The sequence below is a fragment of the Oncorhynchus keta genome, chromosome 34 (genome assembly GCF_023373465.1).
Source record: "Oncorhynchus keta strain PuntledgeMale-10-30-2019 chromosome 34, Oket_V2, whole genome shotgun sequence".
Classification (NCBI taxonomy): domain Eukaryota; kingdom Metazoa; phylum Chordata; class Actinopteri; order Salmoniformes; family Salmonidae; genus Oncorhynchus; species Oncorhynchus keta.
In genome coordinates this window covers 41,117,580-41,144,254 of record NC_068454.1, presented here as the reverse complement: position 1 = coordinate 41,144,254, position 26,675 = coordinate 41,117,580, and the positions used below count along the sequence as shown (strand labels likewise).

Sequence of the window (26,675 nt, the reverse complement as noted above, 5' to 3'; positions counted from 1 at the left end):
ACATTGTCAATAAGCCAGATGAAATGAATTCTTGATTAAGGCCTAAAAAGAGAACAATTAATTCTAAAAATTCAAACATTTTTAACAGAACAACAACTTGCTTTAAATAGGCTATGTCACACTTACAGGCACCATCATTTCTCCCCGTGGGCGTATAATATTAAAACAATGCAGATATGGAGGGTTTTACGCGCTTCCAAACGTTTCACAGTAGCTGGCCAGAGATCCAACATAAAGAGAAAGTGAGAATGTCCACTCACAGTTATACTGCTCCCAAATAGACCTGTGCTTTATGAACATAATCAGGAGCCAAACCTTTTATCCACAGTCTTGACCACTTTGCGATTGCATCGGTCAGACAAAAAACGGCCTTAATTGAGAGGAGGGGAGACTATGCTTGGTTTTTAATGAAATAAAACAAAATGGGAACCATTTTTTTTATTTTTATTATGTTTCTAAATACAAAGTATACAGGCACCAACAGCCCATTGGGCTACTCTTGTACCATGCGCGTATAAACGGTGATCGGCACGGCTGGATAGGCTGTGTTCCGCTGTCAAAGTTCATTCCGTAAACAACTGCGATACAGGTTGGTCTTAAATATCCCCGTCAGCGCCGTCTGAAATTAGCACCTTGGATCAGGTTTTTTTAGGACACACCTCAAATATTTCCACCCCGAACATCTGAGCTCATATAAGACAGGTAACCTGGTTGTTAGGGCTGGTAAATGCCTGTGCGCCAGTTGTTACACGATGAAATTGCAAACTTAACACCAGCCGAAAAGAAATGGCCCTATATCTGACATGGTACAGGTGTCTCATAGTTTTATACTTTGGTTTTAAATGACATTTGCCTGTGTGACCCTGATTTAGCCCACTGCTGTAAAAGGTTAACACACCCGCCCCTGGAGTGGATTAGCAATTACAACACCTATCACAATGCAGTATTGAACTTCGAGTGCTTCCCAAATGGCACCCTATAGGATGGGACACAGCCTTATAGTACAGCAATCTATATTTGTTCTCGGACACTTGACACTCTCTCCCACACATGGGTCTGTGGCCCATAAAACAAGCAAGTGTGTTTTGTTGACTGCGGTGAAATGGCATCATATTTCCATCTCTCTTGACAGTACACTCTTAGACAAAAAGGTGCTAGGAGAACCATTTGAAGAACCCATTTTGGTTCCAGGTAGAATCCCTTTGAGTTCCATTTAGAACCTTTTCCACAGAGGGTTCTACATGGACTGAAAATAGTTCTACCTGGAACCAAAAAGGGTTCTCCTATGGGGACAGCCAAATTACCCTTTTGGAACCCTTTTTTCTAAGAGTGTACAGTATAAATCGTCTCAGAGTAGGAGTGCCGATCTAGGATCAAGTCCCCCCCCCGTCCGTGTAATTTTATTCATAATGATCTAACAGGCTAAACTGATCCTAGATCAGCCCGTAGTTCTCCCCACTGTCCCCTGGTGGAGGCCTCTGTAGCAACACCCCGGGGTGAAGTTTCCCCTAGGTTCAGATCTAGGATCAGCTTCCCCCATTCCTAACCTTATCCCTTAGTGGGGGAAATGTAAAACTGACTCCAGATCAGCATATAGGGGCAACTTCACCCTTAAATGTAGCACATACAGCACTGACCTGAGCTGCTGGATGAGATCCTCTCCCTCCTTGATGACGTTAAGCGTAGCCTCCAGGGTGGCCGTCTGCTGCTGCTGGAACTGCTTGATGAGCTCCTGGACTGACTCCACCGAGTCTGAACACACCTCCTCCAACAGCTCCTTCTGCAGGTCCTCCATCCACGTCCACAGCTGGAGGGAGAGGGAGGGAGAGGGAGAGGGAGAGGGGGAGAGGGAGAGGGAGGGAGAGGGAGAGGGGAGGGAAGGAAGGAAGGAAGGAAGGAAGGAAGGAAGGAAGGATGAAAGAGAGAGAGAGAGACGTTACAACAGAACTCAACATAACTCACACCCTGAGGGTCAGACTGTAAAGGACACAATGGGTGAAACTTTAAGCAGCAATAGTTGTCTAACAGCAATGCACTGACTTAGTAAAATAGACAGTAACTTTTCAGTTTGGCTTCATATGTATAATACGTACGCAGGACGAGTACTCAACACATACTGTATCTCTCTTTAGACAAATTGTTTGACAGCGGGAAAGAAATAAATCCATTTCCTTTTCCATCTCCACAATTAGAGAACTGCTCTCAAAACTCACCGAAAATAGATGCCCATTTCTCAAACTATTTATTTTTTAAATCACAGAAAAAAAGATTAACTTGCACTTTAATATTTCAATGAGGGAACAGGAGCTTGAATATACAATTACACACAGCACCGGAAGCATAATCCGAGTAAATTGGCAGGAGACGTTTGGTTGTGTTGAGGGGGGAATGAATCGCAAAGTTCAGCACCTGCTTCATCATCATTTCAGTATCAGCACACGCTAGCTTGGCAAGATTGTTGTCCCAAATGGCCTATTCCTTATATAAAGTGAACTACTTTTTACCAGGGCCCATATAGGGAATAGGGTCGTCATTTGGGATGCAGGCTTCCTCACTGTTCGCAGTCAGCTCAAGCTCTACTGAGATGCAGACTTCCTCACTGTTCACAGTCAGCTCAAGCTCTACTGAGATGCAGACTTCCTCACTGTTCGCAGTCAGCTCAAGTTCTACTGAGATGCAGACTTCCTCACTGTTCGCAGTCAGCTCAAGCTCTACTGAGATGCAGACTTCCTCACTGTTCGCAGTCAGCTCAAGTTCTACTGAGATGCAGACTTCCTCACTGTTCGCAGTCAGCTCAAGCTCTACTGAGATGCAGACTTCCTCACTGTTCGCAGTCAGCTCAAGTTCTACTGAGATGCAGACTTCCTCACTGTTCGCAGTCAGCTCAAGCTCTACTGAGATGCAGACTTCCTCACTGTTCGCAGTCAGCTCAAGTTCTACTGAGATGCAGACTTCCTCACTGTTCGCAGTCAGCTCAAGCTCTACTGAGATGCAGACTTCCTCACTGTTCGCAGTCAGCTCAAGTTCTACTGAGATGCAGACTTCCTCACTGTTCGCAGTCAGCTCAAGTTCTACTGAGATGCAGACTTCCTCACTGTTCGCAGTCAGCTCAAGCTCTACTGAGATGCAGACTTCCTCACTGTTCGCAGTCAGCTCAAGTTCTACTGAGATGCAGACTTCCTCACTGTTCGCAGTCAGCTCAAGCTCTACTGAGATGCAGACTTCCTCACTGTTCGCAGTCAGCTCAAGCTCTACTGAGATGCAGACTTCCTCACTGTTCGCAGTCAGCTCAAGTTCTACTGAGATGCAGACTTCCTCACTGTTCGCAGTCAGCTCAAGTTCTACTGAGATGCAGACTTCCTCACTGTTCGCAGTCAGCTCAAGCTCTACTGAGATGCAGACTTCCTCACTGTTCGCAGTCAGCTCAAGCTCTACTGAGATGCAGACTTCCTCACTGTTCGCAGTCAGGTCAAGTTCTACTGAGATGCAGACTTCCTCACTGTTCGCAGTCAGCTCAAGTTCTACTGAGATGCAGACTTCCTCACTGTTCGCAGTCAGCTCAAGCTCTACTGAGATGCACTGTTGAGGTTTTTCCTATTTACATGAAAAAAAAGGAACTTGCTGGACATAGATTTGGCCTGCTAGGCTTGCTGGTCCTCAAAGCATACTCATAGGACATTATGGTAAAAGCAACGCTGCTCTGCCCTTCTCACTCTCTCCGGGTGCAGTGTGTGTGCGAAATGAGTTACTCTCATAACAGTTCATCTAGTATGAAGAGTTTCGTTATTTTAGCCATGACAATAACAGTACTTTGTCCCGAATGCACCAAGCCATAAAACGATGCCTGCTGAGTGTTCCTCCACAGACAATCATTGGAAGACGGAAATGAGTCAAGATGGTGAGCACCACAAGTGGATGCTCGAGTGTTGTTTGCAACACTGCAATGAGGTCGACAACACAGGCGTAGCCTAATCATTGAACCAGATAAGTACAACAGCAAGATCTAGCATGACGCAACTCATGGACACTAACAGACACGTTGTATTCCAGGAACCACATTCCTAAAAGAATCGCGCACACAAAAAAAATTTACAAAAATAAACACGCCTCAGGATACTAACGTCATCACCTCCCTCCAGTGAGACACTGTACTCCATCCCAAATGGCACCCTATTCCCTTTATAGTGCACTAATTCTGACCGGGGCCCTATCCACATTCCTATAGGGCTCTGGTCAAAGGTAGCACGCTTATATAGGGATATCGGGTGCCATTTTGGGACACAGGCGCTGTCATCATTTCCACTCGAACCTGTACATTGGCTCACTTCACTCATGACTGTGACTATACACACAGGCAGAGGGGATTCTCTGTGTCTTTTGAAGGGGTTAAAAAATAATGAATAAAGCATTGCCATCTTGGCGGTTCCCATGGTAACTGCTCCCCATGACTGATCTGAGCTCGCTCAGAATTAAACATGCGTCTCTGTGTGACTCCTGCTTCAGCTAATGGATCCGGGCTGTGTTGCGCTGCACTGGGCATGGCCAGCACCACACAGCTACCACACATTTACAGATTTCACCATGAACCTGAATTAGGATTTAGACGTAGGATTAGGGTGAAATAGGTTGTGCATACAATTTGTAATCCCAGGTTGGTAATACTGTAATAGAATATACTGTAGAAGCACACACGTCATAATTGCACACAGATTTCACCATGAACCAGAATTAAGACATGGGTTTGGGGTGAAATAGGTTGTGCATAATAGTTGTAATCCTGGGTAAATGCTCCAGTCAGAAGACACTTAGAGCATTCTCTGAGAGCATATCAATACTCTATGTCTCATGTGGAGTCCATAGTGAAGTATCCTCCTCCTTCATTTAGCTTGCATCCCAAATGGCACATATTCCCTCTACAGGGCACCGCAATACGTTTGACCAGGGCTCATGGGGAATAGGCTGCCATTTGGGACACGGAGCGAGAGTGCCAACATCAAGCAGCCTAAACGAACACATGAATGAGCCGTTTGGACCCCTATGGGCTCTGGTCAAAAGTAGTCAAAAGTAGGTTGCCGTTTGGGAAAAGCCTTGTCCCAGCCATCTCTCGTAATATTGCCCTGAGTGAACATGTGGCAAACACACCGAGCCTTTCCAACAGTTCCTCTGTGTGATTGATAAATCACGGCTCTGATTGCTTTCCTCGTCTGTTTGACGGCACAGTCTGACCGAGCACTCACGGGAGAGTCCCAAATGGCGCCCTGTCCCTGTGAAGTGCACTTCGTTTGACCAGAGCCCATGGTATGGAAAGTGGTCAAAAGTAGTGCCCTATAAAGGGAAATAGGGCACCACTTGGGATGCGGACCAGGTCTCCATGTAGACCCCTGTCCAGAATGCAAATGAGTATCTTTCAGCTCACACAGCACAGCAGCCTAAAAACCTTATTTCTTTTAGCTAATTGCTGCTTTCTGTTAGTCTGGTAGAAAGTATATTAAATGTCAATCGATATAGAGATAAAACCATAAGCGCGAGCAGAAGGCGGAGGCAGCCGGGTAGAAAGCAGATGAGGGAAATGAAAAAGATGCATATACATTATGGTGGCGTGATTACCCCCCTCCGTAAATCAAAAATTGCTCGGCGGAGCGCATCGTTTTCTTTTACGTGAGCGGAGGAAAACACAAACAACAAAACCTCCCCCTGGCGGTGAACACCACATCAAGCGAGTAACACTAAGTTGAAAGTTGTCAGTAATTGTCCGTTGAGCCGGTGTTGACAGGGATTCGGTGGCATTAGTGATGCATCTGATGCAGTGAGCGTGCCCTCAGTTAACTGGCTATTTCGTGTCATTAGGCTTTTAAAAAGCAATGCCATCTCCGTAGACCACTACTACTGACACCGCCCTATGAAGTGAGCGTCCCAAATGACACGCTATTTGCTATGCAGTGCACTACTTTTGACCAGGGCACATAGTCACCCATTGGGGTCAGGTCAAAGGTAGTGCACTTCATAGGAAAAAGGGGGATGAGATGCTATTGGGATGCTCTTGGTCTCTAAATCAATAAGGGATGTGGCCTTGGCTTTAAGTATAACAATCAGACCCTAGGAGTCTTATCTCAGGCCAATCTAAGCACAGGTTAGTGTGCGTCTTCAGGCCAAGCTCTCAGAGCCCCTGAAAAGACCAAAATGTAAACTATTAAAGAAAGACTTGAGTTTCGGTTCTGTCCAACAACATTTCCTGGTCTGGTCTACATCTCAAATGGCACCCTATTCCCTACATAGTGCACTCTTAGAACAATTGGTGCTATCTAGGACCTAAAGGGGTTCTTCGGCTGTCCCCACAGGAGAAGCCTTTGAAGAACCCTTTTTTGGTTCAAGGTTGAATCTATTTGTGTTCCACGTAGAACCCTTTCCGCAGAGGGTTCTACACGGAACTCAAAAGGGCTCTACCTGGAACCAAAAAAGGGTTCTCCTATGGGGACAGTCGAAGAACCCTTTTGGAACCCTTTTTGTACGAGTGTGGTGCCTTATATCGGGGATAGGGTGCCACGTAAGACGCAGCCCGTCATCCATAAGCAATCTACCATAATGCATCATGTCGACAGCAGCAAGCCAGTCAGAAGGTAAGCTGCTCCTCTACTCCGAACACAGTGAATAACATAAATCGGCTTTCTGAAAAGACTGCAGAGTGGGCTGTTGGAAAGGGTACAAGGTGGAGGCTTAAAAATGGTAGCAAACAGTTTAATATCAGCCGTATATACTGTATACACCCCATCAATGTGCGATTTTCAAATCATTGCCATTTTCCCTTTCTCTGTCTGATATTCTGCTAAGATACTTCCCACAATCTCTCTGCCTAGTCACTCTCTGCTCTGCGTGGAGAGGCTGCGACTCCCGAAAACCCACACTCCCACTGCTTCTCATAGATCACTGGGACTGGCTCACGAATGATGTGTGTGTGTGTGTGTGTGTGTATGTAGCTGATGAATGATGGCTCCATTAGGAGAGCTGAACCAAACAAATGCCCAGAGGTTCCACAGGTGAATCGTGGTACTCCTCGGCGCAGGATAATGACTCTGGCTCGTAGGTTGGTCAGGAAAATCAGAAGACCTCAACAAGCAGTGGTCACCCAGCCCAGCGTACACAGGCCTTTTATGTCTTCCTCCTGTCCCAGTGCTCAAAGATGTGCCGCATTAAGGGGATAGACAATGGTACCGTATTACTTTACAGAGCGCTAATTCTGACCAGGGCCCATGGGGTTTATAGTTCACTACTTTTGACCAGGGCCCATAGGGTTTATAGTTCACTACTTTTGACCAGGGCCCATAGGGTTTATAGTGCACTACTTTGGACCAGGGCCCATAGGGTTTATAGTGCACTACTTTTGACCAGGGCCCATGGGGTTTATAGTGCACTACTTTTGACCAGGGCCCATAGTGCACTACTTTTAACCAGGGCCCATAGGGTTTATAGTGCACTACTTTTGACCAGGGCCCATAGGGTTTATAGTGCACTACTTTTAACCAGGGCCCATAGGGTTTATAGTGCACTACTTTTGACCAGGGCCAGTAGGGTTCGGGTCGAAAGTAGTACACTACACGCTGAAGAGCTGCTAGGGGATGAGGAGAGAGAGAGAGAGAGAGAGAGAGAGAGAGAGAGAGAGAGAGAGAGAGAGAGAGAGATTTAGACCCAACCAAATCGTGAGAAAACAAAAAGATGATTACTTGACACATTGGTAAGAATTAACAAAAAAAACTGAGCAAACTAGAATGCTATTTGGCCCTACACAGAGAGTACACAGTTGCAGAATACCTGACCACTGTGACTGACCCAAATTTAAGGAAAGCTTTGACTATGTACAGACTCAGTGAGCATAGCCTTGTTATTGAGAAAGGCCGCCGCAGGCAGACCTGGCTCTCAAGAGAAGACAGGCTATGTGCACACTGCCCACAAAATGAGGTGGAAACTGAGCTGCACTTCCTAACCTCCTGTCAAATGTACGACCATATTAGAGACATATATTTCCCTCAGATTATACAGATCCACAAAGAATTCGAAAACAGACTAGATTTAGATAAACTCCCATATCTACTGGGTGAAATACCACAGTGTGCCATCACACTAGCAAGATGTGTGACCTGTTGCCACAAGAAAAGGGAAACCAGTGAAGAACAAACACCAGTGTAAATACAACCCATACTTGCGTTTATTTATGTTCCCTTTTGTACTTGAACCATTTGCACAGAGTTACAACACTTTATATAGACATAGTATGACATTTGTAATGTCTTTATTCTTTTGGAACTTCTGTGAGTGAAATGTTTACTGTTCATTTCTGTTGTTACTTTCAGTTTTGTATATTATCTACTTCACTTGCTTTGGCAATGTTAATATATGTTTCCCATGCCAATAAAGCCTCTTTAATTGAATTGAGAGAGAGATAGAGATGTGAACATCACAAAATCGGGTTAAAAGTCAAAAATAACAGCTGGACACTGATTTGAAAGAGTTTAAGATTAGATGGTGGTAGGTCTGTGAAGTAGCCCTCACACAGACAGAATGTCCATCCCTATTAGCAACCTTTTGACCAGGGATGTGGGCTATTGTAGTGCACTATATAGGGAATAGGGTGCCCAGGCTGGTCACTCACATATGGCATGAATCAGGCTGCACTAACTAGAGAGAAGACTCCCTGCATACCGTAGTAATCTGGGTGTGATCCTCTGTGAACGGCTGGTATGAATGCCCTGTCTGTCGGCAGCGATCAGCGACACTCGGAGACGGGCATCTTGAGGCTGCATAAGCCAAGCCAACCCCCGAGTCTCAACCCTGTGCCAAGTTACTGCTCTCCAGGACAGGGAGCGTGAACCATCATCATATGCAGGTCAGGGTTCAAAGGTCTTACCTCCTTGGTGTGGGTGTGGAAGGAGACCGACATGTCCAGCAGCAGTTTCCTCTGCTCCACCCGCCGGACAAAGTCTTGGATCCTGACCTCCAGGTGTCGCGCTGCTTTGTAGATCTCCTCCGGGTCACATTCCCCAGTCTGGGCCAGCTGCTCGGCCGCCTCCAGGAGCTTGTCTGCGTTGGTGTAGGTGTTCTGGTACCCAGAGGAGACAAAAGGGCAGCTCAATTAGATGACCGCAAACACAAGTGGGTAGAGAACTGGGTCTGCAAGGTGCACTCTACAGGATCTTACCGGCTGCAACTCTGGGGTCTCCAAGTTCATTGACAATTGTGTCTGTCTGCACTCTGTCTCTGCATGCTTTGCCTGACTACTGCACTCCTGTCTCTCTCTCCTCCACCGCCACAGACAGGCAAGACCTCTCTCTCCGATGGGCGCCTCCACTACTAAATTGCCCCAAAACTCTGCAGAGTGGCAGGGTAAATCCTTGGCTATCCAGATGTGGTAATCCCACAGCTTGGCAAGTGTTGTCTCTGGATCAACACGACAGTGGGGACTAAGTCCGTAGAGCATCAGCCATCAGGGCAGGACAGATTAATGCCTGGCTAGCATGTAGCTTGTAACAAGTAGCAGCGTGGTGATCTGACTAGGATGGGATGACCCAAAGGCTCGGGAACTGGTCACCTCCTGTAAGGTTGTGGCACATTCACTGGGTGCATATGGCTCTGGTAAAAGGTAGTGTACTAGAAAGGCAGTAGGGTGCAATTTGGGATGCATTCTGGGCCTTTTAGGAATAAAGATGCCATATGTGAGTGTGGAAGGAGACCGACATGTCCAGCAGCAGTTTCCTCTGCTCCACCCGCCGGACAAAGTCTTACCTAGTGACACTCACCCTGGAGAAGATTTAACACTGTGGGCCTCATCATAATCACAGTCATGTAATTCAAATCATATCTCTCCCTACCTACTAAGTCCAAACAAAGCTCATTTTCATTTTTTTTATCCAAAGTGTGGCGCCCGGGTGATGTGGGCGGGGAAAGCCACTGTTTGGAGTGTCAGCCACACCCCACAAACAGCATTGTAGGATGCAGCAAGCTAGGCTGCAGGTCTCGGCCCACACCTGAGGTCACTCGGCCTCATTAGGCTGCAACACAGTCTGGAGAAATTCAAGGGCCTGCTTTAGTTCAGCACAGGGGAGCTCCTGGCTGGATGCTGGAGGCTGAGCTCTAAAGACATTTGTTTGAAGCCCTGGAGTGAACAGACTACAAGTGAAGCTGGTAGCAGCCCAGCAAGTTTTCTTTAAAGTTAAGGGTAACTCCAGGTTGAGTTAAAACCTCAGGAGAGTCCCGACCTCAGGACGGTTGAGCTAACATAGGCTAATGCGATTAGCATGAGGATGTAAGTAACAAGAACATTTCTCAGGACATAGACATATCTGATATTGGCACAAATCTTAAATTCTTGTTAATCTAACTGCACTGTCTAATTTACAGTAGCTATTACAGTGAAATAGTACCATGCTATTGTCTGAGGAGAGTGCACAAAGTTATTAAGTTATTAATAAACCAATTAGGTACATTTGGGCAGTCTTGACACAACATTTTGAACAGAAATGCAATGGTTCATTGTATCAGTCTAAAACTTTGCACATACACTGCTACCATCTAGTGGCCAAAATCGAAATTGCGCCTGGGATGGAATAACACATTATGGCCTTTCTCTTGCATTTGAAAGATGATGGTACAAAAAAACAAAAACAAAAAATGGTTGGTTTTTTCATTGTATTATCTTTTACCAGATCTAATGTGTTATATTCTCCTACATTCATTTCACATTTTCAAATGGTATCAAGAATATGCATATCCTTACTTCAGGTCCTGAGCTACAGGCAGTTAGATTTGGGTATGTCATTTTTGGGGCGGAAATTGAAAACAAGGGTCTGATCCTGAAGAGGTTTTAAGGAGATTGGGAGAGTGTTTTGTTTTCCATTCATGTTTGAGAACCAGCTTTGTGAACCTTTTATTTTGACTAAATATGCCACCCTAGCCTGGTTTAGGCTGTGCCCCAGAAGCGTTGGGCTTCTGTCATTGTTCCTTCTTGATGCCTTCCTACCAGCCACCTACCAGTCACACCGACCAGTCACACCTATCAGTCACACCAACCAGTCACACCTACCGAGTCGTTACAACACTTAATATTTTTTTCGTTAATCAAATAATTCTGAAGCGGTCATATTATTTTTTTACCCCCTTCAAAATATCTTAATCCATCTTTTTTTCCCTCCCAAATAAACTGGTCAAGGTTTAATAGCGGCTGCTGACATGTAACATTTGAACTCCATGCTTTGATCGACGGTAAAACGAAGATTCAAAATGGGTTCCTCTGTGTGACTTAATGCATGCTGTGGAGGTGAATATATTTGCCTGTACTGTCAGGTTGATGTGAGTATTGTAGATCAGAATATCCCTCCCTCGCTCCTAGGATGCCTATAACAGGTGTACACCCACGGATCCTTTCTCTGTGTCACATTGGCAGTAGCTCTGGCCCAAATCTCATTTATTCATAGTGAATAGAGAGGACCAGCTTACTATAAGGGGGTACAATGGAGGGTCAATTCAAAGGACATAGATACAGTAAGCAGAGGGCTCTTGTGTACTTATCTACTGATGGTGGAGTAAAGGCTGTATTATAAACCACACATCTACATTTTCAATAGTACACGCAAAATCCAGAACAGCTACGCATTAGATCACCGGTTAAAAACCTTCTCCATGTCAATTCCCTGTCACTCGACCACTCCTCCCACACCATTAGACATAGCCTGCGTCCCAAATGGCGCACCGTTCCTAGGGCACTATGTAGGGGGATTGGGTGGCATTTGGGACACGACCCAGGCCAGGCAGCACATAGCTTTCATCGGTTCAGGAAAACTCCTCCCTTGTCCTTTCGTATGATCTTATCCCTCCAGAGCGGTGCAGTCAATAACGCCATTCAGGCTTTCCCTTCGCAGATATGGCTGGGCTGAGCTGGAGTCGTCTCTCTTCTTCCCTAGTCTTTTTTTAACACTGCCAGATTCCCTCTGTATCGCTTTTATTCAATCTGTTCCACGCGCAGCACTTTTATGGGCTTGTTAACCAGATGCCAGAAACAAAAGCTTTGTGTCTCTCTCTCTCTCTCTCTCTCTCTCTCTCTCTCTCTCTCTCTCTCTCTCTTCCCATTAAGAAGTGCTCAGCCTAAACAAAATCCCCCACTGCATGTTTTGTAGGCAGAATACATCTGAGGCCAGTCATTAGAGAGATGCACTGTTTGTGTCATTCAGGCTATTTGGGAGGGGAGGGGGGTTCCATCTACAATGGCAGATTGAATCTGAGCACAACCTCTCTGAATAATTAACTGATGTCATTTCAATGTGGTGTCATTAGGATTTTTCAACATCCTTCTCTCTTGATGTTTTATTCGCTCTAAACTGCTGAATGAGTTATTATAATGAAGATCAATTAAAGGCTTTGAGTTCGTGCGCGCATCTGCGTATGTTTGCGTGTGAACTTATGTGGGCGTATGTGTCTAGCCATGTCTGACCCCCCCGCCACCAATAAAAAAAAATGTTGGTTTGACTTTGGTTTCAATCTCCTTTGATTAGGTATCTTGGGGAGATGATGGTGCCATATGTACATGTCTTAATGAGCTCAAATTTCAAATATTCCAATATGAAGTGATTTATTTGATTCATTAAGCCATTTGATCCATCCTTCAGGAGTAGGGGGGAATTAAAGATCCTCATCTCGTACACTTTTCCCCAGAGAGATGTACGTGGTTAGAAAATAGGGTAAATCATGTTCAGGCCTCTCAGACTGTCCTAATCTGCACCCTATTCCCTGGTGCACTACTTTTGACCAAAGCCCTATGGGACCTGATGAAAAGTAGCGCACTATATAGGGAACAGCGTGCCATTTGGGACACACCGGCAGACCTCTGCTTGCCCTGAAGACAGACACGTTGTCCATCATCAGGAGGGGCGAAAACGTTGTCGTAAATCCAGGATTGCACATCCATTGAGCATCAAAAGCCATCCCCCTTAATGCTGGTGTTATCCCTAGTCACGGCTCATGCTGCTACCATTACACTCAGGAGGTTAGCAAAGCGGAAGAAATGGGACTGGAAATTATTTTATTTACTGGACATCTTATGTTGCCGGGTACATTTCTTATGTTGCCGGGTACATTTCTTATGTTGCCGGGTACATTTCTTATGTTGCCGGGTACATGTCTTATGTTGCCGGGTAGATTTCTTATGTTGCCGGGTACATGTCTTATGTTGCCGGGTACATGTCTTATGTTGCCGGGTACATTTCTTATGTTGCCGGGTACATTTCTTATGTTGCCTGGTACATTTCTTATGTTGCCGGGTACATTTCTTATGTTGCCCGGGTACATTTCTTATGTTGCCGGGTAGCTGGATAATATCAGATACTCCCTGCGTCCCAAATGGCAGCCTATTCCCAACATAGTGCGTTATTTTTTGACCAGAGCCCTATGGCCTCTAGTCAAAAGTACTGCACTAGGGAATAGGTTTGTCAGGTGTGACGCAGGCGCTATCTACTCGTGTATTACTTGTGACCTATAGTCATATAGCCTATTAAAGCAGAACATCTTACTTTGTGCAGTTTGTCTGTGTGATGAAATTAGAAAAGTGTATTTCCACAGTGGACTGGTTTACATTTACATGTAATTTACATGTAAACCAGTCCACCAGCTGGTTCCAGCTTGTTCTTGCTTGGTTTAAGTCTTCTGGCCTCTTTTCTCTTAATGGACTGCAGCTACAATGGGCTGCAAAAACCAAGCCTGCATGCCAAGCCCATAAAAAAACACACTAAAGCTAAAATGACTAGGTTCTCTTAAACGCCTGAATGTATTTCTCATTGCACACTCGTTTTCTGTCACTTGTCAATCACAGCTAACCACGGAAAACCGTGACATTCCGACATTTGGAGTTCAAAGCTAGTCCTTAATTGAAACAATAATAAAAAACGTGTGTCTCTAAAAGCTAAGGGACGGACGGGGCTGGAAAAATGAAAACACTCTCAAATTCATAGACAGAGATATGGATGCAAAGAATGGCCATCCATGATATCAAATGTACAGTTTTAACCCTGTTTTTAGGCTATACCGTGATCGTTTACATTTAGGATTGTTTACAAAAACATTGGTGTAAAACAAAAGTATATCTTGGGTCCTGATTGGACAGGGCAGTTGAACGAAGAGCACGAGACATGCATAAGGTCTACTCTTCAACGATCAATGGGTATACAGTATATGATTCATTTAGAAGTCAAAAAATGGATTTATCAACAAAGGATTCTAGCTTTAATTGACATCCTCACTGAATAATAGCCAAACTTGCGTCAAAACAATACAAATCTGCCATCTGTGAATTGCATTTGAACACTAGGACGGTAGTAATAGGAAGCTTTAAAAGGACAATAGAACCATAAGTCATTTGGTTGTAATAATGTGTCAGTGTTCAGTTTATTGACCATGTCTTCTCTTGGAACAGTGTTCAGTTTATTGACCATGTCTTCTCTTGGAACAATGTTCAGTTTATTGACCATGTCTTCTCTTGGAACAGTGTTCAGTTTATTGACCATGTCTTCTCTTGGAACAGTGTTCAGTTTATTGACCATGTCTTCTCTTGGAACAGTGTTCAGTTTATTGACCATGTCTTCTCATGGAACAGTGTTCAGTTTATTGACCATGTCTTCTCTTGGAACAGTGTTCAGTTTATTGACCATGTCTTCTCTTGGAACAGTGTTCAGTTTATTGACCATGTCTTCTCTTGGAACAGTGTTCAGTTTATTGACCATGTCTTCTCTTGGAACAGTGTTCAGTTTATTGACCATGTCTTCTCTTGGAACAGTGTTCAGTTTATTGACCATGTCTTCTCTTGGAACAGTGTTCAGGTTATTGACCATGTCTTCTCTTGGAACAGTGTTCCGTTTATTGACCATGTCTTCTCTTGGAACAGTGTTCAGTTTATTGACCATGTCTTCTCTTGGAACAGTGTTCAGTTTATTGACCATGTCTTCTCTTGGAACAGTGTTCAGTTTATTGACCATGTCTTCTCTTGGAACAGTGTTCAGTTTATTGACCATGTCTTCTCTTGGAACAGTGTTCAGTGGTCTGCCCTTTCACTGACACCTCAGCACTTTGACATTAGACAGAATAGCATAACAGCCTACAGAGTTCAAATCCAGTACAATGCTGCGGTTCAAATGTAGTATAATACTGCAGAAAATGCAGCCTTTGTCGACATTGTAGCATAGATGAGGCATTTCAACCTCAAAATGACATCCACAATGCCTGAGGAAGTTGCCCCTGAACTCTGATCTGGGGTCAGTTGAACATTTTCCCCACTAATGGTTAAGGTTAGGTTTGGGGGTGGGGAAGCTGATCCTTGATCAGATACTCCACCTCAGCAATGTAAGGAGGAGATTCACATGATTCAGGGCATGACCAATGACACACTATTAGCAAGGCCGCAAACATTTTCTCATTGGCACAAATAGTTGAACTCTCACCTGTGCCACCTCCTCAAAATCGTCGTGGCGTTTCTGCAGTGCCCTGGCGCGGTGGAGGGACTTGCCCACGCCCGTGTGTTTGCTAAGGAAGGCCTCTCCATGGTTCTCTATCCAGTCCATCACCTGCACAAGTGACAGAGAGAAAGACACTCATGTTAGCCAGTGTTCTGTTCAGTGCATGTTACTGCACTCCCCCCTGCCTCCTAAGTAGACAGACAAATGCACATTCACCAGTTTTCAGCCCAGGTTACCCCCCCGACTACAAAGGAGTCAGACACATGTGTGGGCTTCAGGGCCAGGAATCTGTCACCACTGTCACTTTGTCACCCTATTTCAGGCCAGCAGTCCATCTTCAAGGAGAAAGAAGAGGAGGTTTTGTGAATTCCGATTTTATCCAAACCTTGGAGGAAAGACGAGGTCGTGAGCCTCGGAAATATTGTCTAGCTTCCTTCTCTCCTTTTGCTAGGCTTTTACTTACTTAGACTGGGAATACATGATTTCATCTTGACAGCATTCAAAGAGAAAGTAGCCAAAAAGTGCAGTGAACTTTGCATAACTCCACTCTAGAGTCCCATTGCGTGACTGTACATTGTTGGCGGAATAGCCAGTACGGCAGAATTGACCGTACTAAATGTTAATGAATAGATGAGAGGTCATAAGATGAGATCATCTGTGTGGCTTTGTAAACAGCGTCTGGCTGAAACAGAGCCGAGCGGCACACTGTGGCAGTGACTTTCACCATTCCCTGGCAAACATCAGCTCAAACACTATTTTAAATATTTTCAAATACTTTCTCTGTGCTTGCCTGGCGAGATGGAACCAACAGAATGCTCCCAAAACTGTAAACCCCGCCAATCTGGCACTCTAAGCAGGCTCGTATTCAAATAGTATTTGAACCCTGGTCAGTCTTTTGTTCTCTTCCTAATAACTCTCTCTACGGTCACTTCAAGGAATGGAAAACCAAAGCTTGCCTGCCCTGCCCCACTTCAATTATCTTGTTGTCCTTAAGTGTAGCCTCCCTGTCAAGATCGTGTTTGCTTGCCTGCGTGTGTGTATAGTAGGGAGGGGTCATCTGCATGCATGTTGGTGTGTGTATGTGTGTGTGTGTGTGTGTGTGTGTGTGTGTATAGTAGGAGATGGGAGGGGTCCTTGGCTTGCGTGTGTGTGTGTACAGGAATGTTTAATAAACATGTCAGTGGGTGAGCAGACAACTCTTGTTTCGCCCTGGCTGATTAGAGTTGCGGCATCCACAGGAACAAGCAGGAGTCTAAAACTACCTGGCTGGCTCGCTCGCACAAACACGGGAAGGGCTGAGAATAGAAGAGATATTTGCTGGGGATGATATTAGCTGTCTGAGGATGCCATGCCTCGGACGGGAGTGCCACTTCTGGATCCTATGTCTGCATCCCAAATGACACCCTATTCCCTAGATATAGTGCACTACATTTGACGAGGGCCCACAGGGCTCTAGTCAAAAGTAGTGCACTATGTAGGAAATAGGGTGCCATTTTAGATGCAGGCTATCAGTCTAGTGATGTCTCAGCAGTTACTCGACACCACAATGTTATTCTAGCCATGATGTTGAGGAAGTGGGCTGGAAATATTGGATTCAGTATAACGTGGTTTCAGCTCCATAAATGAGGGCTCTGGTAAAAGTAGAGGGCTACAGTATATATGGAACAGGGTGTCATTTGGCACACAGCCTGTGTTTGTGATGCTGCAGGAACCTCCAGATTACTGACAACTCAGAGATGTTTCCTGGAAAAGTACAGTACATGATACGCCAGAATACAGGTGCATGAAAACAAAACATGGCCTGGACAAAACCATCAAAGCTAAACAGAGGAAGCATGAAAAACAGCAAGCAAAACTGGAGGCCCATGGGAAAGAGGAGCACTTTGTGTGAACATTGTGGTGCTTAATGTAATCTCGGTCTAAATCTGTTAAATATTACGGGCATTTACATATGATCCAAGCCCCTGAGGAGGCATTTGAAAAATGTGCGGAGGAGGATGCCAAAAGTGCTTTTGTTTTCACAGGTTTATTATTTTGACAGTGTATAAGTGAAAGCTGTCCTGGTCACACTATTTGGATAGCCCTGCTAGTCCATCTGTAGATACACTGCAGATGGTCATACTATCAACAAACTATCTGCTAATAAGCAACTGCTTGCTAAGGTTAAGGTCAGGTTAGAATAAGGGGTTAGGGTTAAGGCACCAGGGTAAAGTGACTAAAAGGGCAGTTGAAATAGGCAAGGGGGGCAAATATTTTGGTGTGGGGTTTTGCGTTGGAATTATATTGAATTCTGCTTATATCACACTATACCACAATGAACCTAGCGTTTCGAATGCAGAGAGTCTGAGACCATTGAGTGCTTTTGAAGTGACAGGTTGGTGCAAAATCTGTAGCCCATCTCCTTTGTGCCGTATCAGTGTAAAACAGGAATCTTCTAGCAGTCGTAAGGACGAAGACTCAGCAGGAGGCAAGGGGGTAGCGGTGTAAACGAGTGCTGGATTTATATACAAAGCGCTGGTGTTTGAAAGATGACGGTGATATTAACAAATCTATATATTTACAAAAGGTCTGACTTCAGAATGTCAGCATTCAAAAGAAATCAGGCAAAACCGGTCTTAATAACCAATAAAGCACAGGTGGGATCATTCAGGCTCAGATACAGCCTCCTCTTGAGTTACCCAAAAGTAAACGAACTAGAACATCCCCAAACAGGCACTTAAATTCATTTGACCACACTTCTTCTTGGCGCGCAGGCCAGGTATATCTATGCACGCTAAAGCGCGCAACATTAAACATAATGGAGAAACCGGACAAATACTCTCCAAACAACTATAACGAAGAAATGTACAGTCAACTGGTAAATGCAATTAAATAAACCAAATGTTATGTAATGCAAGTGGTGTGCAGCTCTCCAAACAACGTTTCCACTTGGAGAATGGTAAATATAAACGCAACATGTAAAGTGTTGGTCCTATGTTTCATGAGCTGAAATAAAAGATCCCAGAAATGTTCCACATACACAAAAAGATTATTGCTCTCAAATTTTGTGCACAAATTTGTTTACATCCATGTTATCGAGCATTTCTCCTTTGCCAAGATAATCCATCCACCTGACAGGTGTGGCATATCAAGAAGCTGATTAAATAGCATGATCTTTACACAGGTGCACCTTGTGCTGGGGACAATAAAAGGCAGTTTTGTCATACAACACAATGCCACAGTCTCAAGTCTTGAGGAAGCATGCAATTGGCGTGCTGACTGCAGGAATGACCAACGCTGATGAAACTGGTGGTTTGCACAAACCGTAGAATTTCTGCACAAACTGTCAGAAACCGTCTCAGGGAAGCTCATCTACTTGCTTCTCGTCCTCACCAGGGCCTTGACCTGATTGCAGTTCAGCGTCGTAACCGACTACAGTGGGCAAATGATCACCTTCGATGGCCACTGGCATGCTGGAAAAGTGTGTTCTTTACGGATGAATCCCGGTTTCAACTGTGCCGGGCAGATGGCAGACAGCGTGTATGGCACCGTGCCTCATGGTGGTGGTGGGGTTATGGTATGGACAGGCATAAGCCATGGACCACAAACACAATTGCATTTTATTGAAGGCAATTTGATTGCGCAGAGATACCGTGGCGAGATCCTGAGGCCATTGTCCTGCTATTCATCTGCCACCATCACCCCATGTTTCAGCATGATAATGCACGGCCCCATGTTGCAAGGATCTAAACACAATTCCTGTAGGCTGAAAATCTCCCAGTTCTTCCTTGGCCTGCATACTCACAAGACATGTCACCCATTGAGCATGTGCGGGATGCTCTGGATCGATGTGTACGGCAACGTTTTCCAGTTCCCGCCAATATCCAGCAACTTCACACAGCCATTGAAGAGGAGTGGGATAACATTCCACAGGCCACAATCGACAACCTGATCAACTCTATGCAAAGGAGAGACAAATGGTGGTCACACCAGATACTGTCTAGTTTTCTGATCCACACCCCTACCTGCCCATACAGTAGAGCAGACACTCCTGCAGAGCACACCCCATAGGAACAGCAGATGAGCAGGATGGAGACAGCTCAGCCTCCAACACGGAGTCCTCACCAGTCCCAAACTGACTCCACCCTTATAAATCAAAATATTATTATTAAGTCGGACGTTTACATACACTTAGGTTGGGGTCATTAAAACTTTTTTTTCAACCACTCCACAAATTTCTTGTTAACAAACTATAGTTTTGGCAAGTCAGCCATCTACTTTGTGCATGACACAAGTAATTTTTCCAACAATTGTTTACAGGCAGATTATTTCACTTATAATTCACTGTATCACAAATCCAGTCGGTCAGAAGTTTACATACACTGAATTGATTGTGCCTATAAACAGCTTGGAAAATTCCAGAAAATGATGTCATGGCTTTATAAGCTTCTGATAGGCTAATTGACATAATTTGAGTCAATTGGAGGTGTACCTGTTGATGTATTTCAAGGCCTACCTTCATACTCAGTGCCTCTTTGCTTGACATCATGGGAAAATCAAAAGAAATCTCAGAAAAAAATTGTAGACCTCAACAAGTCTGGTTCATCCTTGGGAGCAATTTCCAAACACCTGAAGGTACCACGTTCATCTGTACAAACAATAGTACGCAAGTATAAACATCATGGGACCACACAGTCGTCATACCGCTGAGGAAGGAGATGCGTTCTGTCTCCTAGAGATTAACGTACTTTGTTGTAAAAAGTGCAAATCAATCCCAGAACAACAGCAAAGAACCTTGTGAAGATGCTGGAGGAAACAGGTACAAAAGTATCAATATCCACAGTAAAATGAGTCCTATATCGACATAACCTGAAAGGCCGCTCAGCAAGGAAGAAGCCACTGCTCCAAAGCGGCCATAAAAAAGCCAGACTACGGTTTGCAACTGTACATGGGGACAAAGATCGTACTTTTTAGAGAAATGTCCTCTGGTCTGATGAAACAAAAATAGACCTGTTTGGCCATAATGACCAACGTTATGTTGGGTGGAAAAAGGGGGAGGCTTACAAGCCGAAGAACACCATCCCAACCGTGAAGCACGGGGGTGGCGGCATCATGTTGCGGGGGTGCTTTGCTGCAGGAGGGACTGGTGCACTTCACAAAATAGATGGCATCATGAGGATGGAAAATATTTTGAAGCAACATCTCAAGACATCAGCTTGGTTGCAAATGAGTCTTCCAAATGGACAATGACCCCAAGCATACTTCCAAAGTTGTGGCAAAATGGCTTAAGGACAACAAATTCAAGGTATTGGAGTGGCCATCACAAAGCCCTGACCTCAAACCTATAGAAAATGTGTGGGCAGAACTGAAAAAGTGTGTGCGTGCAACCTGACCCAGTTACACAAGCTCTGTCAGGAGGAATGGGCCAAAATTCACCCAACTTAATGTTTCAACCATGTTAAACAATTTAAAGGCAATGCTACCAAATACTAATTGAGTGTATGTAAACGTCTGACCCACTGGGAATGTGATGAAAGAAATACCAGCTGAAATAAATCATTCTCTCTACTATTATTCTGACATTTCACATTCTTAAAATAAAGTGGTGATCCTAACTGACCTAAGACAGGGAATTTTTATTCTGATTAAATGTCAGGAATTGTTAAAAACTGAGTTTAAATGTATTTGGCGAAGGTGTATGTAAACTTTTGACTTCAACTGTATATATCATCTATGTCCTTAGACGTGAAACATAGAAGCTCTCCAGAAGCTGTTTTCAGTTAAAGAAAAATATGGTGAAAATAAAAGTTAAGATCACTGTAAAAAAATATATTAAAAAAATAAGTAGCGGAGTTGATAAGCAGCCCGTAAAACGGCTGCTATCCACTGCAGCGGCATATCCTTGGAATAACGTTTTACTCATGGTTCTATTTAAAGTCATGTTTTCAAATTGTTCCAATCGCGTGAGGAAATTTCAGTACATTAGCATTGACGTTCCCTACAGATTTTCTCTTGATATTATTTAATATCATGTCCTCAAATTGTTTTCAGACAACGTTAATGAAACCTTCCATCAAATTCCACAAGAAAACTTTAGTAATGTTTTGAGAATGTTATTTAAATTCTCAAGACGTTAATAAACTTTACATCAAAATAATACTTAAGGAACATTCAGAGATTTTTTTTTACCTTGTGAAGCGTGTTCAGGAGTGTTGGCCTCGCTCACTAATTGGCCACACCTGATCTTAATGAGTGCTTGTTTTCTTTTGGAATTGGGTCTGTTTGAATAGACTAAAATGAATAACTTTGTATTCATGAAAAAAACATGGCATGCTAGCTCCATCCTGGTGACCCAGTGGACTAATTCCATGGATAGAGAACCGTATCTCACTGATGGGTCACAATAAAAAGGAAATGTGTAAATGCCTAAGCAAATACATTTCCATCTGTGCTTGGGAGTTCACAGTTAACCTAAGCTATCAGTGTTATTATTATAAGTCTTACTGGAACATGCTCTCGGGAACATTATTTAATTACCTTCAAATAACCTAGAATTTCCGCTCTCAGAACGTTAATAAAACCTTCCAGGAAAACTTTCAGGGAACCATAGTAAAATGTTCTCAGAACCTCACTGAAGTCTTACAGTTCCCAGAACAGGCAAAATGTTAACTTCCGTTCTCAGAACGTTTATAAAACATTCTGTGTTAATCGTCAGAAAACTTATGGCTTCGTTCCCAGAACCAATGGGAAACCAAACATTTACTATTCCACAACTTCCGAGGAACCAAATGTGCTAGCTGGGTGTAAAGCACAGGTCAAAAGTAGTGTACTATAAAGGGAATAGGCTGCCATTCAGGATGCAAGGGCTTCCAAACTGCAAGGGGCTTGTCAGGAGGAAGCCGTGTTGGAGGATATGTGTAGGAAGTTCAGCGCTATCCAAGGTCATCTACTATATATACGTAGCCAGATTTAAGAGGAGTTGGAGAATCCTCGGGCTGTCTCTATACTCTCCTCCCTCCACATTTGGGTTAATCTAATGACATTCCTCGCATTTATCTTAAGGTAAAGCATACAATGCAATGGATAACGACTGCAAGGGATAGCACTCAAATCAAATAAACTGTTTCCTTAGGCAACGGCAGAATTGTGCTTCAAGTATGAAGCATATTTTTTTGTGGATTTGTGAATGTCAGCAATTCTCCAACCCACTGTGCTATTTATTCACATGGTATTTTACTGCTTCCAAGGGCCCATAGATGATCTGGTCAAAAGTAGTGCACTATATAGGCAACACTACGTTATTTATTTTCTATGGCCATCATACAGCCAGAAACCGAGGACTGTGGTAACATGATTTATTTCAGCTTGTATTTCTTTCATCACATTCACAGTGGTTCCGAAGTTTACATGCACACAATTAGTATTTGGTAGCATTGCCTTTAAATTGTTTCATTTGGGACAAACGTTTTGGGTAGCCTTCCACAAGCTTCCCACAATAAGTTGGGGGAATTTTGACCCTTTCCTCCTGACAGAGCTGATGTAACAGAGTCAGGTTTGTAGGCCTCCTTGCTCGCACAGACTTTTTCAGTTCTTCCCACACTTTGTGATGGCCTCTCCAATACCTTGACTTTGTTGTCCTTAAGCCATTTTGCCACAACTTTGGAAGTATGCTTGGGGTCATTGTCCATTTGGAAGACCCATTTGCGACCAAGCTTTAACTTCCTGACTGATGGCTTGAGATGTTGCTTCAATATATCCACATAATTTTCCAGCCTTATGATGCCATCTATTTTGTGAAGTGCACCAGTCCCTCCTGCAGCAAAGCACCCCACAACACGATGTTGCCACCCCCGTGCTTCACGGTTGGGATGGTGTTCTTCGGCTTGCAAGCCTCCCCCTTTTTCAACCAAACATAACGATGGTCATTACGGCCAAACAGTTATATTTTTGTTTCATCCGACCAGAGGACATTCCTCCAGAAAGTACGATCTTTGTCCCCATGTGCAGTTGCATACCGTAGTCTGGCTTTTTTATGGCGGTTTTGGAGCAGTGGCTTCTTCCTTGCTGAGCGGCCTTTCAGGTTATGTCGATATAGGACTCGTTTTACTGTGGATATAGATACTTTTGTACCTGTTTCCTCCAGCATCTTCACAAGGTCGTTGCTGTTGTTCTGGGGTTGATTTGCAGTTTTCGCACCAAAGTATGCTCATCTCTAGAAGACAGAATGCGTCTCCTTCCTGAGCGGTATGACGGCTGCGTGGTCCCATTGTGTTTATACTTGCGTACTATTGTTTGTACAGATACATATGGTACCTTCAGGCATTTGGAAATTCCTCCCAAGGATGAACCAGACTTGTGGAGGTCTACAATTTTTTTTCTGAGGTCTTGGCTGATTTCTTTTGATTTTCCCATGATATCAAGCAAAGAGGCACTGAGTTTGAAGGTAGGCCTTGAAATACATCCACAGGTACACCTCCAATTGACTCAAATTATGTCAATTAGCCTATCAGAAGCTTCTAAAGCCATGACATAATTTTCTGGAATTTTCCTAGCTGTTTAAAGGTACAGTCAACTTAGTGTATGTAAACTTCTGACCCACTGAATTTTGATGCAGTGCATTATAAGTGAAATAATCTGTCTGTAAACTATTGTTTGAAAAATGACTTGTGTCATGCACAAAGTATACGTCCTAACTTGCCAAAACTATAGTTTGTTAACAAGAAATTTGTGGAGTGGTTGAAAAACTAGTTTTAATGACTCTAACTTAAGTGTATGTAAACTTCAGACTTCAACTGTATATCGCTGACTTTTCCATGTACCATCAAGACCGGTTGGCAGCGTTGGGTAAGATGAGGGTGGGAGTGGTGTGTCTCTTTGTTAACAATAGCTGGTGCGCGATCTCTAATGTTATAAGGAAGTCTCACATTTTTGCTCGCCTGAGTTACAATACCTCATGATAATCTGCAGGCCATAACATTTATCAAGAGGGTTTTCATCTATATTTTTAGGAGCTGAAAAATATGAACACATCAATCACCGGCTTCATTAATAAATGCATCAATGACGTCCCCCCCCCCACACACAGTGACCAGACTTACATATCCCAACCAGAAGCCATGATTTACAGGCAACATCCACTCTGAGCTAAAAGGCTAGAGGCTACCACATTGGACATTAACCCAGACGCTTAAACGAAATCCTGCTACGACCTCCGACGAGCTAAGATCGAATCCTACAATGCCAGATGGAGCCTCAGACCTTCAAAAAGTTATACAGCTGCACCATTGAGAGCATCATGACTGGCTGCATCACCGCCTGGTATCGCAACTGCTTGGAATCTGACCGCAAGGCGCTACAGAGGGTAGTACGTACTGCTCAGTACATCAATGGGGCCGAGCACCCTGCCATACAGGACCTCTATACCAGGCGGTGTCAGAGGAAGGCCCTAAATATTGTCAAAGCCACCCAAGTCATAGGCTGTTCTCTCTGCTACCACACGGCAAGTGGTACTGATGCACCAAGTCTGGAACCAACAGTATCCTGTAAAGATTCTACCCCCAAAGACGCCATAAGACTGCTAAATGTGTTTTACCAAATAGCTGCCCATTTTATCTGCATTGACCCTTTTTGAACTAACTCTTTCGACTCATCAGACGCTGCTGCTACGTTCTTGCTGCCTAATAACTTTACCCCTACCTATACAGCATGTACATATCGACCTCAATTACCTCGTACTGGTATCCCGCCGTGTATATAGCCAAGTTATCGTTACTCATTGTATATTTATTTAATTACGTATATATGTTTCTATTATTTTTCTATTTTTCTCTCTGTATGGTTGGGAAGGGCCCGTAGGTATGCCTCTCACTGTTAGTCTACACCTGTTGTTTAGGAAGCATAACCATAACCAATAACCAATACAATTTCATTTGATGTTGAAGTACTGAAATTCCCACAGAAGAACGTGGTTTCTTAACGTCCTCTGAACTGTTTGAGAAGGCTCCCAATGTCAAACCCGTTGGAAAACGTTCCTAGAACATTACCAAAATTGAAATGACATGTAACCATGTTCGAACTTTAGAAAAGTTTTTCTTGTTCAAGTTCCTTAAAATGTGCTGAACATTTTTCAAAGCCAAGCAACTTCACTGCACCATTCCCAGAAGGTTGTATGCAAAATCACCATAGGACAACCACGCTCTCACCAAGCTCTAAGATACATATGCTTCTCAGATCGTTACGTGCTTGCTGGGTAGGCTTTGGCCAAAGCAGTGCACTACATAGGGAATAGGTGCCATTTGGGAAGCATCCAATGAGTCAGGGGCTTGAAATGCAGCCCGTCAACACTGTCTGCTGCTTGGCTGTGTGGCGCAGTGCAGTGCAGTGCGGTGCAGCGGTCACTCATGTGCATTGCTGATAACCCCAGTCCTGATCTGCCATGGTGGAGGCTTCAATCGCTCACCAAGCCCGGCCCAGTCAGTAAGCCCAGAACAAAGGATTACGTTTTGCTTATCTACAAAATAGACCAGCCACTCAACATCACACGAAAAAAGGAGAGAGAGAGAGAGAGAGAGAGAGAGAGAGAGAGAGAGAGAGAGAGAGAGAGAGAGAGAGAGAGAGAGAGAGAGAGAGAGAGAGAGAGAGAGAGAGAGAGAGAGAGAGAGAGAGAGAGATATTATATATATATATATATATATAGAGAGAGAGATATATATAGAGAGAGGGATATATAGAGAGAGATAGATACTGGGGGAAGGGGGCGGAGAGACAAAGCGTCATCTTGCTAAACCGTAGACAGGCTAATCCAAACAGGAGAAAAACAACTGAATCAGAGGCAGAAGCATCGCAGAAAGGTGGGGAGTCAAGGAATCATCTCAGCTCATTTTCATTGAGTCTCATTGAGTCATTCACAATCATTGATGCAGTAGCTATTCTTTCCCTTAAATAAAACAGGAGTGGATACTCCTACTAGATGCTACAGAGACTAATGCTCAAGGACTTAATCTACACATCAGGCTACGCATCAGGCTGAGATGGGAAAGAAAGTAAAATGAAAGAAAGAGCGAACGAGAGCGAGAGAAAGAGACATGCATACTATAGCTGTTGATAGCATTCTGTGCTGTCAGACAAATAATGTTGTTCATTAAACCAGCCAAAATGAATATCAATGAACTACACTGGTGTGGTTCCCTTAAGTAAACGTATATAAACTTG

At 44.0% G+C, this 26,675-nt stretch overlaps 1 protein-coding gene across 5 annotated transcripts in view; it reads right to left on the bottom strand.

Moving 5' to 3' along the window:
* The window catches only part of LOC118366683 (kalirin-like), a 259,805-nt gene that overhangs the window by 94,287 nt on the left and 138,843 nt on the right, over window positions 1-26,675 (bottom strand). For all 5 annotated transcript variants that reach the window (XM_052493888.1, XM_052493891.1, XM_052493892.1 and 2 more), the window contains exons 10-12: window positions 15,471-15,593; window positions 8,900-9,091; window positions 1,638-1,807 (exon numbers count right to left, since the gene is read on the bottom strand). In XM_052493888.1, coding sequence (XP_052349848.1) covers window positions 1,638-1,807; window positions 8,900-9,091; window positions 15,471-15,593 — 485 coding nt within the window. The remainder of the gene's footprint in view (window positions 1-1,637; window positions 1,808-8,899; window positions 9,092-15,470; window positions 15,594-26,675) is intronic.